At 59.1% G+C, this 14,688-nt stretch overlaps 1 protein-coding gene across 1 annotated transcript; it reads left to right on the top strand.

The window, feature by feature from the left end:
* The first annotated feature begins 6,904 nt into the window (after positions 1-6,904).
* FCSK (fucose kinase) lies at positions 6,905-14,424 on the top strand. The gene is given in 23 exon segments (XM_062499995.1): positions 6,905-6,978; positions 7,065-7,222; positions 7,340-7,390; positions 7,476-7,601; positions 7,723-7,795; positions 8,055-8,152; positions 8,301-8,381; positions 8,470-8,589; positions 8,771-8,912; positions 9,242-9,369; positions 9,472-9,573; positions 10,018-10,204; positions 10,278-10,329; positions 10,472-10,842; positions 11,067-11,277; positions 11,373-11,539; positions 11,645-11,872; positions 12,007-12,150; positions 12,306-12,425; positions 12,498-12,685; positions 12,880-12,979; positions 13,491-13,714; positions 13,900-14,424. Coding segments are annotated over 23 exon segments (3,261 nt in total). The 5' UTR covers position 6,905; the 3' UTR covers positions 14,017-14,424.
* Positions 14,425-14,688: the final 264 nt, after the last annotated feature.

The following is a 14,688-nucleotide window of genomic DNA, read 5'->3' as shown; positions in this document are numbered from 1 at the left end:
CACTTGAAGGAGCTTTTTGCACAAGATTTGGATATTTCCTTCTTAAAATAATAAGGGATTTCAGGATTTCTTCTGTGGTGAGCAAGCTTGACAACTCAGCAATGCCACTAAATGCCCTTCCATTCCCAAATTCATCCCCAGGATCCTAAATTGCCTCCTGAGGACCATGTACTCATCAAACACAAGTTTCTCTTTGATTGCAGGAGATAATGAAGCGAGGCTATTAAAAGGTCCTGGCAAATTGCTCTGCTGCTTTTACAGGTGGATGTTTTTTTTCCAACCATATAATCTTTCATTTCAGGATGAATGCTGCAGTGATGTGATCGACAGCCCCAGGGCCTGTAGGATGCCTGCCCTTCCCTGTCAGACAAAACACCATCAATACATCCCCACTCGGCATCTTTAGGTCTCGTTGGCTTTGCTCATTTCTAAGATATCCTGGGGTTGTTAGCACAAATTTCCATGCCAGTAAATGGCAGGGTGGGCAAAGGAAGGATCCTTCACTGGGAGATAGGATGTCATGATGTTTGGGGCAGAGAGAACGGGAGTGGAGGAGCAGTGGCAGCACTGTTGCACTGACTGCTGCTCTTCTCAGGTATGAATGGTCTGAAAATTTCCCCAGGAGTCTCTGGGAAATGCCACCCTGGGTGACCAGGTGCTAATCATCCCATGATCCCTGTGCAGACATCACTTCTGCCACCACCAAACCATTGACTGCGTGCCAGAGTGGTGCATGGCTCTTGCCATGGTGGAGGAGGGGGAAGCATACAGGACCCCCTTGGACTCAACTGTCATCTGTCATGGCTGGAAAACCTGAGTATTAAGGTTGTTTTTTTTTTGACCGGGAGGGAGCAGATCTGAGTTGAGTCTTCTCCCACCTCCTTCAATGCCAGATAGAAACAATGAGTGGTGACCTGCCCTTGTTTCAGGCACAACTTCAGTGAGCAGGATTACTATAAAAAATCATAAAACCATTCTAATTTCTTTTTGCCTATGGCCCATGCACTGCCAGAGGTTGCAGCCCCTGGGCAAGGTGCTGAGGAGCTTGACATGGGACCGTCAGCTCGCGTTAGCTTGGAACGGCGAGCGGGAATCTGCCGGGAGCAGTGCAGGAGGGGATGATAGCCTGTCCCTCTGCATCACTGGGCTTCCAAAGCCAGAGCAAGACTTGGCGAGAAAAGTGCAGTTAATTAAGAAGGTCCTTTCCTGCTTCACCCATCTAGAGGGATTATATTTCCGCCTTGAATTTTTTTCCCCCCTGGAAGCTGGATGGGAGAGGGAGCAGACCTGGTGTTGGCACAAAGATGTTTCTCCATGCCATGGGGTGATGCCATGAAGAGCTGATGGCTGGCAGTAGACAAGAACCAGGTATTAAGAGAAGAAACCAATTTCATGCGTTAAGCCATCACCACATCCCATCAGCAGGTAACTTATTCTTAATCCTTTTAATTAATCATACTCTTATCAGCCAATTCAATCAGCTAATGGAGCCAAGTTAATTGGGTTTCCCATGTTTTAAACCCTACTTGCACCCCTGGCTGCCAATGGCAGCTATTCCATCCTTTCCTCATGTCTGGCCTCCAGAGGGGTTATTTCAGGTTCATCCCTCAGCACTGGGATAGGGCCAGGAAAGAGTGTGGAGGCCAAATCCCCAGCACAGAGCTGGGATGGAGCCAGCCACGGTGAGGCAATTTCCTATGGGATTTAGGGGCACAGGGGAAAACAGAATGGAATGCTCCCACTGTTGCTGGTGGTGGGATAGACTTGCAGGGACTGGTCTAGCAGTATCCCAAGCCCCTTGGCTCAAACACAGTGGGACCCTCAGGGAACTCCACCAGCCTGAACACCCTGTGCTGTTTGCTGTTTGATGGGGCAATGCTGGATGGGCACTCTACTCCCCAAAACTCACACTGGCAGAAGCAGCCAAGACAGTTGGCTGTCCCTGCAGCTCACACTTCCATTGGGATCACCCAGCCACATGTACCAGCCTGTGAGGCTGAGTGTCTCTGAGCATTCTCCAGTGCCATTTCCTCCACCCTCTGCCAGCCATTCTGGGTCTCCCCAGGCTGCCATGGGGAACAACAGACCCTGCACTCCAGGGGTGTTGGTAAGCCCAAGGCCATGTTCACAGCATGGCCTTGTCACACTCAGCTCCCTGTGCCAGGAGCAACAGCTCCCTCCTTCAGGCAGGAGAGACAGGGAGGAGGGCAGTGGGATTCTCCTCCCTGATCCTGAACGCCTGTGGAACTGAGGGACAGAGCCAGCCCAGCTGCTCTGCACCCCAAGCACCCACCCCAGAAGCCACAGCTTACACCAGCTGCCTCAGTTTGCACCAACTCAAGTATCAACAGCTCAGGTACCACTCAGCTGGGTACCACTGAACCCCAGGACACGCACCACCACACCAGCTGCCACCAAGCTGAGTCCCATCGAGCAGCCAGGATTAGCCAATCAACTCCGCAGAACAGAGGAGGCAGAGTCTGGGACTTGCCACCTACCACTGCCTACTCCTCTCTCCCATCATTGCCCCATTTCACTCTGCAAAGCTATCTGGTCCCATGGGGAGCCAGCTCCCCACTGCTGGCCACATTTCTGACTCATCCTCCCACAGCTGCAGGCTGGTGTCAGCAGGGGCTGTCTGGTCCCCGTCCCCCTTTCCTGCCTGCTACAGCACGACTGCACCCCACAGACACCCCCGAAGCAGTGTCACTGCTGCCTCAGCTGCCTGTGAAGATGTGGCCACACTGCAGGCAGACGCTCGCTAGGAAGGGCAGGGCCCCTGCTCTCCTTTCACCACCAGCATCCGGCGAGCTGCCAGCAGCACCCTGAGCTTCCCCGGGTGGGAAGGAGCCACTTCCCTTCAACCACTGCCCGCTGTTTTTACCAGCATGGACCCGTTAGGTTCATGCCTGATGCCTCACCAGGAAAATATGTGCAGGAGCGCAGGACAGGCGGATGCTGCACCAGGAGCTGCTGCCGGCTGTGGCCCTCTGCCCGGGGAAGGCGAGCTGGGACACGGCCCCCCCCCCCCCCCCCCGCACTTTCCTGTCTTCCTCCTTGGATCTCACCTGCACCGAGAAAGGTTCTCCTTTGGCTTTCGAGGGCTGGTTGATGGTTGCTGTACCCACAGCCGCCCTCTCTCCCTCGGGGCACAACCCAGGCTGAGAACTGCAACCTCGGCACAGGCTGCGGGTGGCCCCATAAAGACACCCAGCTTTGCTCCGCCTGCGGGTAGCGCTGAGAGGACATTGAACTCGTTAGGGAGATTGCACCTATGAGATTGCATTGCAGGGAAGTTACAAAAGGCTCCCCAGGCCGGAGGGCATAAATCCCAGCACAGTCCAGTTACAGCCAAGAACTCCCACTAAATGTAGAATTAGAGCAGTTCCACTGGTAAGGGGCCCTGACTTCTCTCAGCTAGCTGGGGCTCTGCTTAGACACCTGAGGAGAAGGGGGAGCATTTGCAGCTTCCTAATTAGCCCAATTACGGCTGCAGATCAAAAGTCCTTTGCTGGGGACACGGTGGCACCTGGAGCAAAGTGACTGCAGCTTGTTCTGGTTTTGCAACTGCTGAGGGTGTTATTTTAGAGCTCAAACACTGAACTATCCATCCCGTAAGAAAAAAAAAAATATCTATATTCACCACTCATCCTTGTGGAGTTTTGGGGGTATCTTTGGGAACTTTGCCTTGGAGCTGGTAACCAAATCACTTGTACTTTACAAAAAAAGCTGCCAGTGGACGATGCCAGTGGCAAAGACCGACATGAAGCCAAGAGATACCGCGGAGCCCAGCGCAGAGCCCAGCAGGGCAGGGAGAGGAGGTTCCCAGCCTCTCCCATCACATCCCAGCCCCGCGGGGTCAGGCGGGCTCTGATAAATCCTGGCTCATGAAGAAGCACTGAAGCCGGCCAAGCCACTGGAGAGCAATTAGTAGCTTGCAATCGTGCAAAAATTAAATGCAACGGGAGGAAATGAAAGCCATCGAGCTGCCGGGACTTCGACGTGCCAAACCGGGCGGCATTCGGCGTGCCGAGAGCCCGCAGCAAAAACCACTGAGCCCTCAGTGCCATCGGAGCCTTTCCCCAAAAAGCGGCAGTTTGGAGCTTGTTTAGGCACGAAAATTCAAGCGTTCCCGCAGCACGCGGCTGCCGGGGCTCTCCCTGCCCGCTCTCCCTGCCTGCCTCCGGCGCCGGCGAGGCGTGGGCGGTGAGCGGAGCGCGCCCCGCCGTTCCCAAGAACCGCCATGAGCTCCTCGGAGGAGAGGGAAGCGCTTTGGACGGGCACACAACCGGCAGCGGGGCCGATCTGGCTGCCTGATGGGGACAGACAGACAGACAGGCACGCGCGCCGGTGGAGGGGGGGCTTGAGGGGGGCGGCGGGCAAGGCACCCCCCGCCCTAGCCCAGCCCTCCCCGCTGAGGCCGCAACCTCTGTTTCTGATAGAGGGGGAAGAAAAAGGAAGAAAGGGTAAACCAAGCCCAAAGCGCTTTGCAACTTCCCGCTGGCGCTCACTGCCTTGGCCACGATGTGGCCGGGGCGGCTGCTCCGGGCTGGGAAAAGCACAGCCCGAGATAATGCAGGGCAAAACTGTCCTCACCAGCTCAAAGCCCACACGTCTTCCTGGAGGGAGGCTTAGCAAGTTTTGGGGCTTGGTGTGATTTTGGTTTCCCCCAGATATATTTTATGATTTTTGGCAGGAAGCAGGGACGTGGCCCTTCCTCCAGTCTGAGCTTGCACGCTGCCCAGGTGTCATCCTCCCTCCCCCCAGTATTTCCCTGCTGGCATGCGAAGCCTTCACTCTACGGAAATACTTGGGAGCTTTGGAATAAGCGCTCTGACTCTGCAGCTGGAGCCTGAGCAAAACCTTGCCTTCTTCCTGCGCCAGCAGCACTTAAGCCCCCAGCGTAAACGGGAACCCCTTGAATTGCCAGGCCCTGAAATAGAGGCTCCAGTATCAATCCCACTCTGGCAGCCGTACTTCAGCGGGGGAAACACCCTGAAACAGTGGGACAGGCAAACCGAAAAGATCTCACACCAATGCCCGCGTCAGTACCATCCCACACACACATAGAAGCAGGCAAGGGACATCCCCTGCTCGGTGACACATTTTCTGCCTTGTCCCCAGGGACGCTCAGGCTGTTTGTGAAATCCTGGCTGCCACTACCCATGCAATGGATGCCGTGTGTCACGCAGCCATGTGTCACACTGCCGCTGAGGGACCTTAAACGCACACTAGCACTGGTGGGGACTGGGGCCACTCGCAGCCACCCCTCCCACCCTGGTCCCCCGGCTATGCCCTCAAGATCCCAGGGCAGAAGGCTGGAGGGGAGCAGCTCCATTAGCCCCAGCCCCACACCCCTGCTAGGGCCAGCATCCTCCCCGGAGCGAGCACATCCTCCCCGGGCAGCACCCTGGAGCTGCTCCCCCGCCGGAGCTGCACCCCGCGGCTGGGGCCAGCACATCCTCCCTGGGGACAGCACCGCAGGGCCCGGGCCAGTATTCCAGACCACAGCAACCTCCTGGGTCTGAACCCAGTGCAACACGGGTGGATGCTCCCGGCAGCCAGAATCCAACACCGAGAGCAGCACCCAGAACCCGGACCGCACCGCGAATAGGGAACAGCACATCCTCCCGGAGCTGTTCAGTACCCATTGCACCCCGGGTGGATACTCCCAGCCCCGAGACCTGCACCCAGCCCCGAGAGCTGCACTCAGCACCGGGACCAGCAACCGGGACCACCACACCGGGGATGAATCCAGCGCACCCCGTGTGGGTGCTCCCCGAGGCCAGCTCCCAGCACCGGGAGGAGCCCGCAGCAGCGGGGCAGCTCCCGGCGGGCTCCCTCGCCGCCGCCCGCTACCCCCGCTGCCTCCCCGGGACCGGCATCCCGAGCCGAGCCGGGCCGTGCCCGCATCCCCCGCCTCGGGCCCGCTCTCCGCCGCGGTACCTGGCTCAGCTCCGGCATGGCCCCGCCGCCGGGCTCACCCGGGCCCCGCCGCCACCGCCCTCCGCGCCGTGCGGAGCCGTGCCGCGCCGTGCCGCGCTGGGCGGGGGAGGGGGGGAAGGGCCCGGCAGGCTGGGAGATGTAGTCCTGGGCCGCCCAGCGGGGCTTGTGGGACTTGTAGGAGCCGAGAGGGGCCGCCTGCGCCCACTCTCCCACCGGCATCTCAGGAATTTATCCCGGAACTCACCCCGGCACATGGACACTCCCCAGCCCCGTGCCCAGCATCGCCATCCCCAATACTCATACACCGGGATCCACCCCGGTACCCAGCCGGCGCATCGGCAGCCCCCTGAACATCCCCGGTACGCAGTGCGATACCCAGCTCGGTACCCATCCCAGTACCCACCCGGCGCACTGGCATCTCCGGACACCGGCACCCCAGTACCCATCCCCCGGTATCCACCCCGGTATCCACTTGGCGCGCCGGCATCTCCCGCTGCCCTCCCTGGTACCCATTCCGGCACCCACCCTAGTGCATCGGCCCCCCCCAGTACCCGCCCCGATCGCACCCCAGCACCCACCGGACACCCACCCTGACAACCCACCGGGAACCGACACCAGCGCCCACCGCTCGGGCACCCCTTCTCTCTGCGGAGAACTCTGCGGGGGACCGGACTTCTGACCGGGGTGACCCAGGGCACTCAGGGGTGCGCACCGCCGCCGGGACACATGTTAGGGCAGAAAACGTGAAATCCCCATTCTCCCTTTGCAAATCCCCCGAGATGGGGGCAAGGGGGAAGCGGCACAGGGGTGAGCTGTGCCATTGAGGGGTCCGTGCTTTGCCGCGCGGTGCACGCTGGGAATTGTAGTCCTTCAGCAACGAGCGCCCCAGGGCTGTGCGGGGAGCGGACTAAACATCCCAGCAGGCCCCGCGGCGCTAGGCTGGGGCGGAGGAGGTGTTTATGGCGGCGGAGTGGAGCGCTCTTCTCCTCACCTGCCGGAGGGGCCATGGCGGCGTGTCCGCCCTGCAGCGGGGTAAGTGGCGGGGCGGGCGCCCCTTGTCCCTCCCTGGGTGCGGCTGCGGGATCGGCTCTCAACGCCGCCCGCCTCTCGTTTGGCAGAGCTGGAAGTGCGGCGGCTGCGGGGCGGGCTGGGCCCGCGCCCCCCCGCGCTGCTCCTGGCCGTGGAGGACCCCTGGGCTCATCTGGGCAGCGGCGGTGCCACCCTGAACGCTTTGCTGGTGGCGGCCGAGCACCTCAGCGCCCGGGCCGGATGCACGGTGAGAGGTGGCAGCCTCTGGTGGGTCCAGGGAGGCTGGAAATCCGGAGGGGACGCTGGAAGTGAGCGGGGGTGCCTGTCCTGTCCCCACTGACTGTTCCCTGCTGGCCTCTCCCAGGTGGTGACCGCTGACGTCCTGAGGGACGCCCGCATCCTCATCTTGCACATGGTGAGAGCCGACTTGCGGCCCAGCACGGGACCTCTCATTGCAGCCGCTCCCTCCCGGTGATTCCCCGTATTCTCCGTCCCACCAGGGCCGAGACTTCTCCTTCGACGATTGTGGCCGTGCCTTCACCTGCCTGCCCGCGGAGGAGCCCGGCGCCGCAGCTGAAGCGCTGGTCTGCAACCTGGACAGCCTGCTGGGGACCATGACACACCGGGTCTGTGTAGCTTGGGGATGGGGCCCTGGGGGTGGGTTTGTCTCCCAGCAGGATGGAAGCGGTGTTGGCTTCCTGGGCTCTTTCCCTGCCCTGCCTGGGCACATGCTCCTTCTCTTGGCAGCTCTGTGTGGGCTCCCCACCTGGCGTCTGGGTCTGCAGCACTGACATGCTCCTCACCGTGCCCTCAACACCAGGTGAGTGGATATCAGCCTTGTTTCCAGCACCAGCTTTGGCATGGGACAGGCTTCTGTGAACTGCAGCACAGCTGGCTCAGCCTGTGCTGTGCTCCCATGAGGGTGTGGATGTTCAGCTGTTGCTGTCTTGTGCAGTGAGGTGGCCATAGCTGGATGCTGCTGGCACTTTCACTGCTGTGGTCCAGGTTTTCAGGCAGTTGTGCCCAGTGTGAGTACATGCGTTGCCCCAGTGGGTACTGGTCTCTGTCCCTCCCCCCAGGGTTCAACTGGGATGGCTTCCAGGGTGTCCGAGTGATTGCAGTGCCTGGGAGCCCAGCATATGCCAGGAACCATGGGGTCTACCTCACCAATGAGCAGGTTGGGGCAGCTCCCCCTTCAAGAGGCATCCCTTGGAGGTGCAGAGATCCCCAGTCCTTGGATCTCTTGGGTGCTGAAATCTCAGCACTGCTGTGGCTGCTTGGCTTGGGGTTCCCTGAAGAGCTCACTGGGTTGGTTTTGCTCCCAGGGGCTGGTACATGACATTATCTACAAAGGCACGGAGGCCCAAATCCAGCAGTGTGCAGGGCCAGATGGCACCGTCCCACTGGTATGGCATAACTTGGGCATTGGTGACCCTGCCAGCCCCGTCCCTTGTGTCACTACAGCTGCAGCCTCAGCCCTGATGTGCCTGGCAGGTCTGTGGGATTGTTTTCTTCTCTTCGGATGCTGCCGAGCAGCTTCTGGCCACCCATGTCATCCCTCCTCTGGACGCCTGCACCTACATGGGGCTGGATTCGGGGGCACCACCCATCCAGGTGACAGTCCCTCTGTGGAGGATGGGACCCTTTGCCACACAGGTGTCACTGCTGGGCATCTCTGTAGGGTCTGTTTGCCCTCACACTGCAAGATCTGGGTGGGAGAAGTAGTGGGAGGGAGCACCCAGTAGCAGCGTGGGGTTCAAGATGGCTGGACCCAACAAGTCCCTTCTCTCCTCAGCTCTCCCTCTTCTTCGACATTGTGCTGTGCATGGCAGGGGGGATGACAGAGGAAGATTTTGTGAAGGGTGGTGGCGATGCCAGTGTGAGGAGTGCCCGCTCTGTGCTGTGGACAGCTCTTCGTGGCTTCCCTCTTAGCATGGGTGAGTGCTTTATTCCCAACTCTAGTGGAGTGTCTCTGTGCAGGCAGTTGTAATGGGATGATCTTTAAGGTACCTTCCAACCCAAACCATTCTATGATTTTCTGCTGCAGTGAGTGTGTGTGATGTGACCCATTCTTGTGCCCTCTTCCCTGAATGGGGAGAGATGGGGTGGCCAGCGTCTGACGGTCATCTGTGTCTCCCCACAGCTGCAGGTCCCCAGGTCTTCACTCCCCACCCCTTCAACAGGGGAAGTTCAGCCCAGCTCACATGAGTGTCAGACACGCCCACATTTTTTGTCAGTGTGCTAAAAGCTCTTCTGTCCCCCCCAGCCTGCATTCCCAACGCATCCTATGACTACATGAGTGCCTCTGCGAGCGACCACATCCGCAGCCTGACTCTCCTGCCTGGCTCTGCCAGCCACCTCCGCTTCTGCAAGACAGCCCATTCCCATGTGGATGTATGTCCTTCCATCCCCAGCCTTGCTCGTGTGTGTTTTTTGGGGGTTGCTCTGGGCTGTGTGCCCAGGCCCTGGTCCCATATGTCTCTGTCACCTTGGCAGCAGCCCTGTCTCCTGGAGGATGGCTCTTCAGTCACCAACTGCCTGCTGGAAGGAGCTGTGCAGCTGGCAGCTGGCAGCGTCATCCAGCACTGTCACCTTCAGGTACGTGGAAGATGGGGGTAATGCACAGCTCCTAGTGCACTGAATGGGCAGCAGGGTGACATGTTGCTGTCTAGGATGTAGGAAACGCTGTAAGATTTGGGGTGCCCTTTCTCTTTGGGGTTGCCTTCTGGCTTGTGTTGGGCACCCTGGTGGCTGTCACCCTCTGCAAACAAGGGAATGAGGCTGTCGCTTTCTGTCCTGTCCTGAGCTGGGAACCAGGGCAGACCCTCTCCTTTGGAGATTCTGTTATGGCTGTGAGCCCTGGCGGCTGTTGCCTGGCCTGAATTTCTGTATTCTGTGTTTCTGCAGCCTTGTGACAAAATTACATCCTGCCACCTGACTTGTGGTGGCTCCAGCTTGTCTCTCAGGGTGGTTGTCCCATTCCAAGGTCAGGATTTGGCTTTGATTTGGGGGCCAGCCATGCCACTGTTGCTTCTTCCTCAGGGTCCCCTGGTGATCGGTCCTGGCTGCCTCCTCTCAGGCCTCAACATAGGCTCCTCACCAGCTCTGCGGGGCTGTCCCCTGCGTGATATCGTCCTGCAGGGCCACCACGTCCGGTTGCGTGACCTGTCCTGCCGCGTGTTCACTCTCACCGGCCGCCTCGATGACTGGCAGGTGGGGGGTCTGTGAGGTGGCACAAAGCTCCTAGTGAAGCCAAAGTGTGATCAGCCCCTCTGTGTCCCTGCAGAGCCCTGTGGAAAAAGCCACCTACCTCAATATGCCCTGGGCTGAGTTTTTCCAACGGACGGGCATACGGTAGGTGCCACATGTCAGGATGGGAGAGGAGACCCAGCTCCTACAGGTGTCACAAACACCCCAACCCATCCCACATTCCAGCTCCCCTCATGGAAGGTGTCCTTGAGCCCCAGGGCAGTGGTGATACTTCTCCCTCCATCAGGGAAGGGGACCTTTGGGATGCCGAGATGCCACAGAGGAGCCGTTGCCTGCTCAGCGCCCGGCTCTTCCCAGTGCTACATGCCCGTGAGGCACTAGGGTTGGAGGATGTGCTGTGGCTGCTCGGCCTGGTCACGGTGACCAGTGAGCAGCTGGCACGCTGGCGAACGGCCTGGCGTATGTCCTGGCAGGAGCTGCTGCCCTGCCTGGACATGGAAGCTGAGCTGGATGCCCGCCAGGCCCTGTTCTTCCTGCAGGGCCAGCGCAAGGTGCAGCGGGTGCTGCTGGGGCGCCAGGACAGCAGCCTCCTGCCCCTTGCACGGAGCGCCGTGCACGAGGGCTACCATGAGGCCATGCTGGGCACGCTGGATGAGGGTAAGCTGGACTCAGGAGCTGCATTTAGTTTGGTGCTCCCTACCCTCTTCTGTGATCACCCCCATATTGCAGGATGCCATGAGGGTATACCTACAGGGCATCCAGCAAGCCTCGGTGGGTGCAAGCCATGCAAGTCCTGCTCCCCTGGGGATAGCTTATTGTAGAAGTGGGCTGGTTGGGGTGCATCCTGGCTGTGCTTTGCAGCCTCTTATTTTATTTTCTAGTTGCCTCCACGGCCAGTGATGCTGGTATTGCAGCACGGGCACTTGCCTGTATTGCTGAGGTCCTGGGCTGCATGGCTCAAGGGAAGGGGGGTTTGCGGAGTGGTCCTGCTGCCAACAGGGAATGGGCCTCTGCTTTTGGGCGCCTGGAGAGTGGGGACATCGCTGGTGGTGTCCAGGAGCTGGCTGCTGAGCGGCAGAAGTGGATGAGCCGGTGAGGCTGGGGCTGGCAAGAGGCAGCTACTGTATTCCAGGCATTAGTGCTGTCATGGAGATGTGGCAGTGGGCTCAGTGTCTCTCTTGTCCTAGGCCAGCTCTGCTGGTGAGAGCAGCTCGGCATTACGAGGGGGCCGAGCAGATCCTCATCCGGCAGGCAGTCATGTCCTCATGCCAGTTCATCACCGTGGAGCAGGTGGAGCTGCCACCCTTGGGGCACTGGGTGCAGGTGATGTGTCCAGCCCGCCTGGACCTCTCTGGTGAGCGCATTCCCTGAGTCAGATGATCCTTGTCTCACGCCTGTGGTGCCGGGGGGGGGAAAGGAGTAAGGGTGCCCCAGGAGGCTGATGGGTGAGTGTTGGCAGGTGGCTGGAGCGACACACCCCCCATCACCTACGAGCACGGGGGGGCTGTGGTGGACGTGGCAGTGCTGGTGGATGGGTGCCGACCCATTGGTGCCCGGGTGCGGCGCATTGTCCAGCCAGAGCTGCGCCTTGTCAGCCTCAGCGGGACACCACGGAGCGAGGTGGTGGTAGAGCTGGTGTGCCGGGAGCTGGAGCACTTACAGGATTACTGCCAGCCACATGCACCAGGTGAGGGATCACCTGCCAGCCTGGCTGTGTACCTGCAATATCCTGTTGATGCCAGGAAGGCCCTTTTTGGGGCCAATGGGGTGAGGGAGCGGGTAGCAAAGCAGGCATCAGCTTTATTTCTTTTTTGTTTTCAGGGGCCCTGCTCAAAGCTGCCTTTATCTGCACCCAGGTTGTACAGTTCCCCTCACAGACACCCTTGCGGGCCCAGCTGATGGAGAGTTTTGGGGGTGGCTTTGAGGTGCACACCTGGTCCAAGCTGCCCCACGGGTCTGGCCTCGGTAGGTCTGCAGGGAGGGGGCTGGGCAGTCCCTCACTGGTGCATGGGAGTCTCTCTTGCTGCCAGCATCAGGATGGGATATCCTCCTTGCTGCACCCTGATCCTCAGGGACACAACAATGCCTCACCACCCTGGCCCCACCTGTGCTCCCTGCAGGCACCAGCAGCATCCTGGCAGGAGCAGTGATGGCATCCCTGTACCAGGCAGCAGGGAAGGCTGCCAGCACTGAGTCCCTTATCCATGCTGTGCTGCACTTGGAGCAGAGGCTCACAACAGGTAGGGCCTGGGGGAGCAGCTGACCCACAAGGTGGGGGTCCCAGCAGTGACTGATGACCCTCTGCCCTGCAGGGGGTGGTTGGCAGGACCAGGTTGGTGGGCTCATTCCTGGCATCAAAATCGGGCGGTCGAAGGCCCAGCTGCCACTCAGAGTGGAAGTGGAGCAGATCCCAGTCCCTGATGGTTTTACCCAGACCCTGAACAATCACCTGCTGCTGGTGTACACGGGGAAGACTCGCCTGGCCCGCAACCTGCTGCAGGTAATACCTGGGTGCCTCTGGGTGTCACAGGCTGGCCTCTGTTCCCCATGGCCTTCAGTGGCATCCCCTTCACTTGTGCAGAGTGTTGCCGGCCTAGAGGGAGCTGGCACCCAAAAGCCATGGGCACAGCACTGCCTCCCCAGGTGCTGCCAGAGCCAGGAGGACAGTGACAGGGACATTCTGACCTCTTGCAGGATGTGGTGAGGAACTGGTATGCCAGGCTGCCCTCCATTGTGCAAAATGCTGACGCGCTGGTGAGCAGTGCTGAGGAGTGTGCCCAGGCCTTGAGGCAAGGTGTGAGCCCCTTTCCCTGGGCCAGGTTGACCCTTTCAACAGCTGAAGACTGCACACAGTCTTGGAGGGGAAAAAGGCGGGGGGGGGGGGGGGGGGTGTGCAGTCTCTTGCAGCTCAAAGCAGAAGCTTTAAAACCTCCCCCGAGCCCACACTCAACAGGCAATACCCCAAAATTCAGGCTTGAACAAAGATTTTGAGGAAGAGGGGGTTAGATGTGCTGGATCTGCTCCATTAGCAGTACACCACTGGTGACAGGGCTGGGGGCCGTGCCTGGTCAGTGCAGCAGGTTTACTTGGCTGCTGCAGAGAGAAAGCTGGAGCATTAAAGCAAGCAAATCCTCCCCCTGTGGAGGATTAAAAATAGCAACGTGACAGGGCTGGGGTTGCTTGCTCGGCCAGCAGAGCTGGGAGGAACTAGAAAAGAGAAGGCAGAATTTAGCTTGGGCTGAGCACATTTCTGCCCTTGGGCGAGAAACAGAGACAAGTAATTTACAATATTCTCTCCTCTGTAGGTGACCTACTGCTCCTTGGCAAGTGCCTGGACTGCTACTGGCAGCAGAAGAAGTGCATGGCCCCTGGCTGTGAGCCGCTGGCTGTTGGGCGCATGATGGATGCTCTCCGGCCCTATGTCTATGGGCAGTGCTTGGCTGGGGCTGGAGGTGGTGGTTTCCTTTACATCTTAACCAAAGCTCCTCGGCAGAAAGAGGCTTTGCACCAGATCCTGGCAAACACTGAGGTGAGCTGTGAGCCCCCCACTGCTGAAGGCAGCTTGCAGCCAGCTTTTTATAGAGCACGAGGAGCATCTCTCCCCTCCACACATGGGATGTGATTGCTTGTTGTTCCAATGCCCTCCCAGGACCTTGGAGGTGAGAAGGTGTCCTTTGCTGGCTCCTGCCCCAACCTGTGACTCTCTTTTTCTAGGGACTGGGCAACTTCAGCATCCACAGCATCGAAGTGGACACGGGTGGTTTCTCTGTGGAGGTCGTGGGATGTGATATGAAGGATGGTGCTCACCCTGGAGGGGACAGGGCTGTGTGAAGGACTTTAGCCCTGGCCCATTCCTGGCAGATATCCCGAACAGATGCAGCGAAATCCCCACTGCTTTAGGGGCAGCTTTTTCAGCCAGCTCCAGCAGGTGCCTTAGGTCTCCATCTGGCCTTTTTGTGCTGCTACTTGCCCCAAAAGCCAGAGCCTGGAGAAGCTGTGACAAGTTGTGCAGGCAGGCAAAACTACCCCTGCTGCATGGCCTTGCTGGAGGGACAGTTTGCTAGGGCCTCCAGGCTGATTTTGGTGTTTCACTCCAGTTTTTACAGTTCTCCAAAGGGAACAAGCTACCATTTGAGATGCTGCATCTAGCAGGAACCTTCCTGCTCTTCCAGCAGCAGGGACCCAAGCTGCCTGTTCAGCATGCAGTGCTCCTGCACCCAGGATGCAGCTGGCTGTGGAATCAAGCCACTTTCCTGTCCTGAGGTACTGTTTCAGCAGTGAAATAGTGAAGAGTGTAAGAAAGCTCCTAGTCCATGCAGTCAGTCTGAATAAAAAAAGCTTGTTCCGAGCACGCGTTTGTGCCTTTCTGTCCCTAGCAAGGCTGCTCCCTCTTCACAGGACAGCAAAGGCCCAGCATTACATGAGGAAAGCTTTTCCAGGGGTGGGAATGGCAGAACCTGCATGCAAGGGTTGGTCATCCCCCTCCATGGCCCTGGCTGAGGG

Source organism: Cinclus cinclus, chromosome 11, assembly GCF_963662255.1.
Source record: "Cinclus cinclus chromosome 11, bCinCin1.1, whole genome shotgun sequence".
In the NCBI taxonomy this organism is placed as follows: Eukaryota; Metazoa; Chordata; class Aves; order Passeriformes; family Cinclidae; genus Cinclus; species Cinclus cinclus.
The sequence above is the reverse complement of the archived record's forward strand: the minus strand, read 5'-3'. Positions and strand labels throughout refer to the sequence as shown.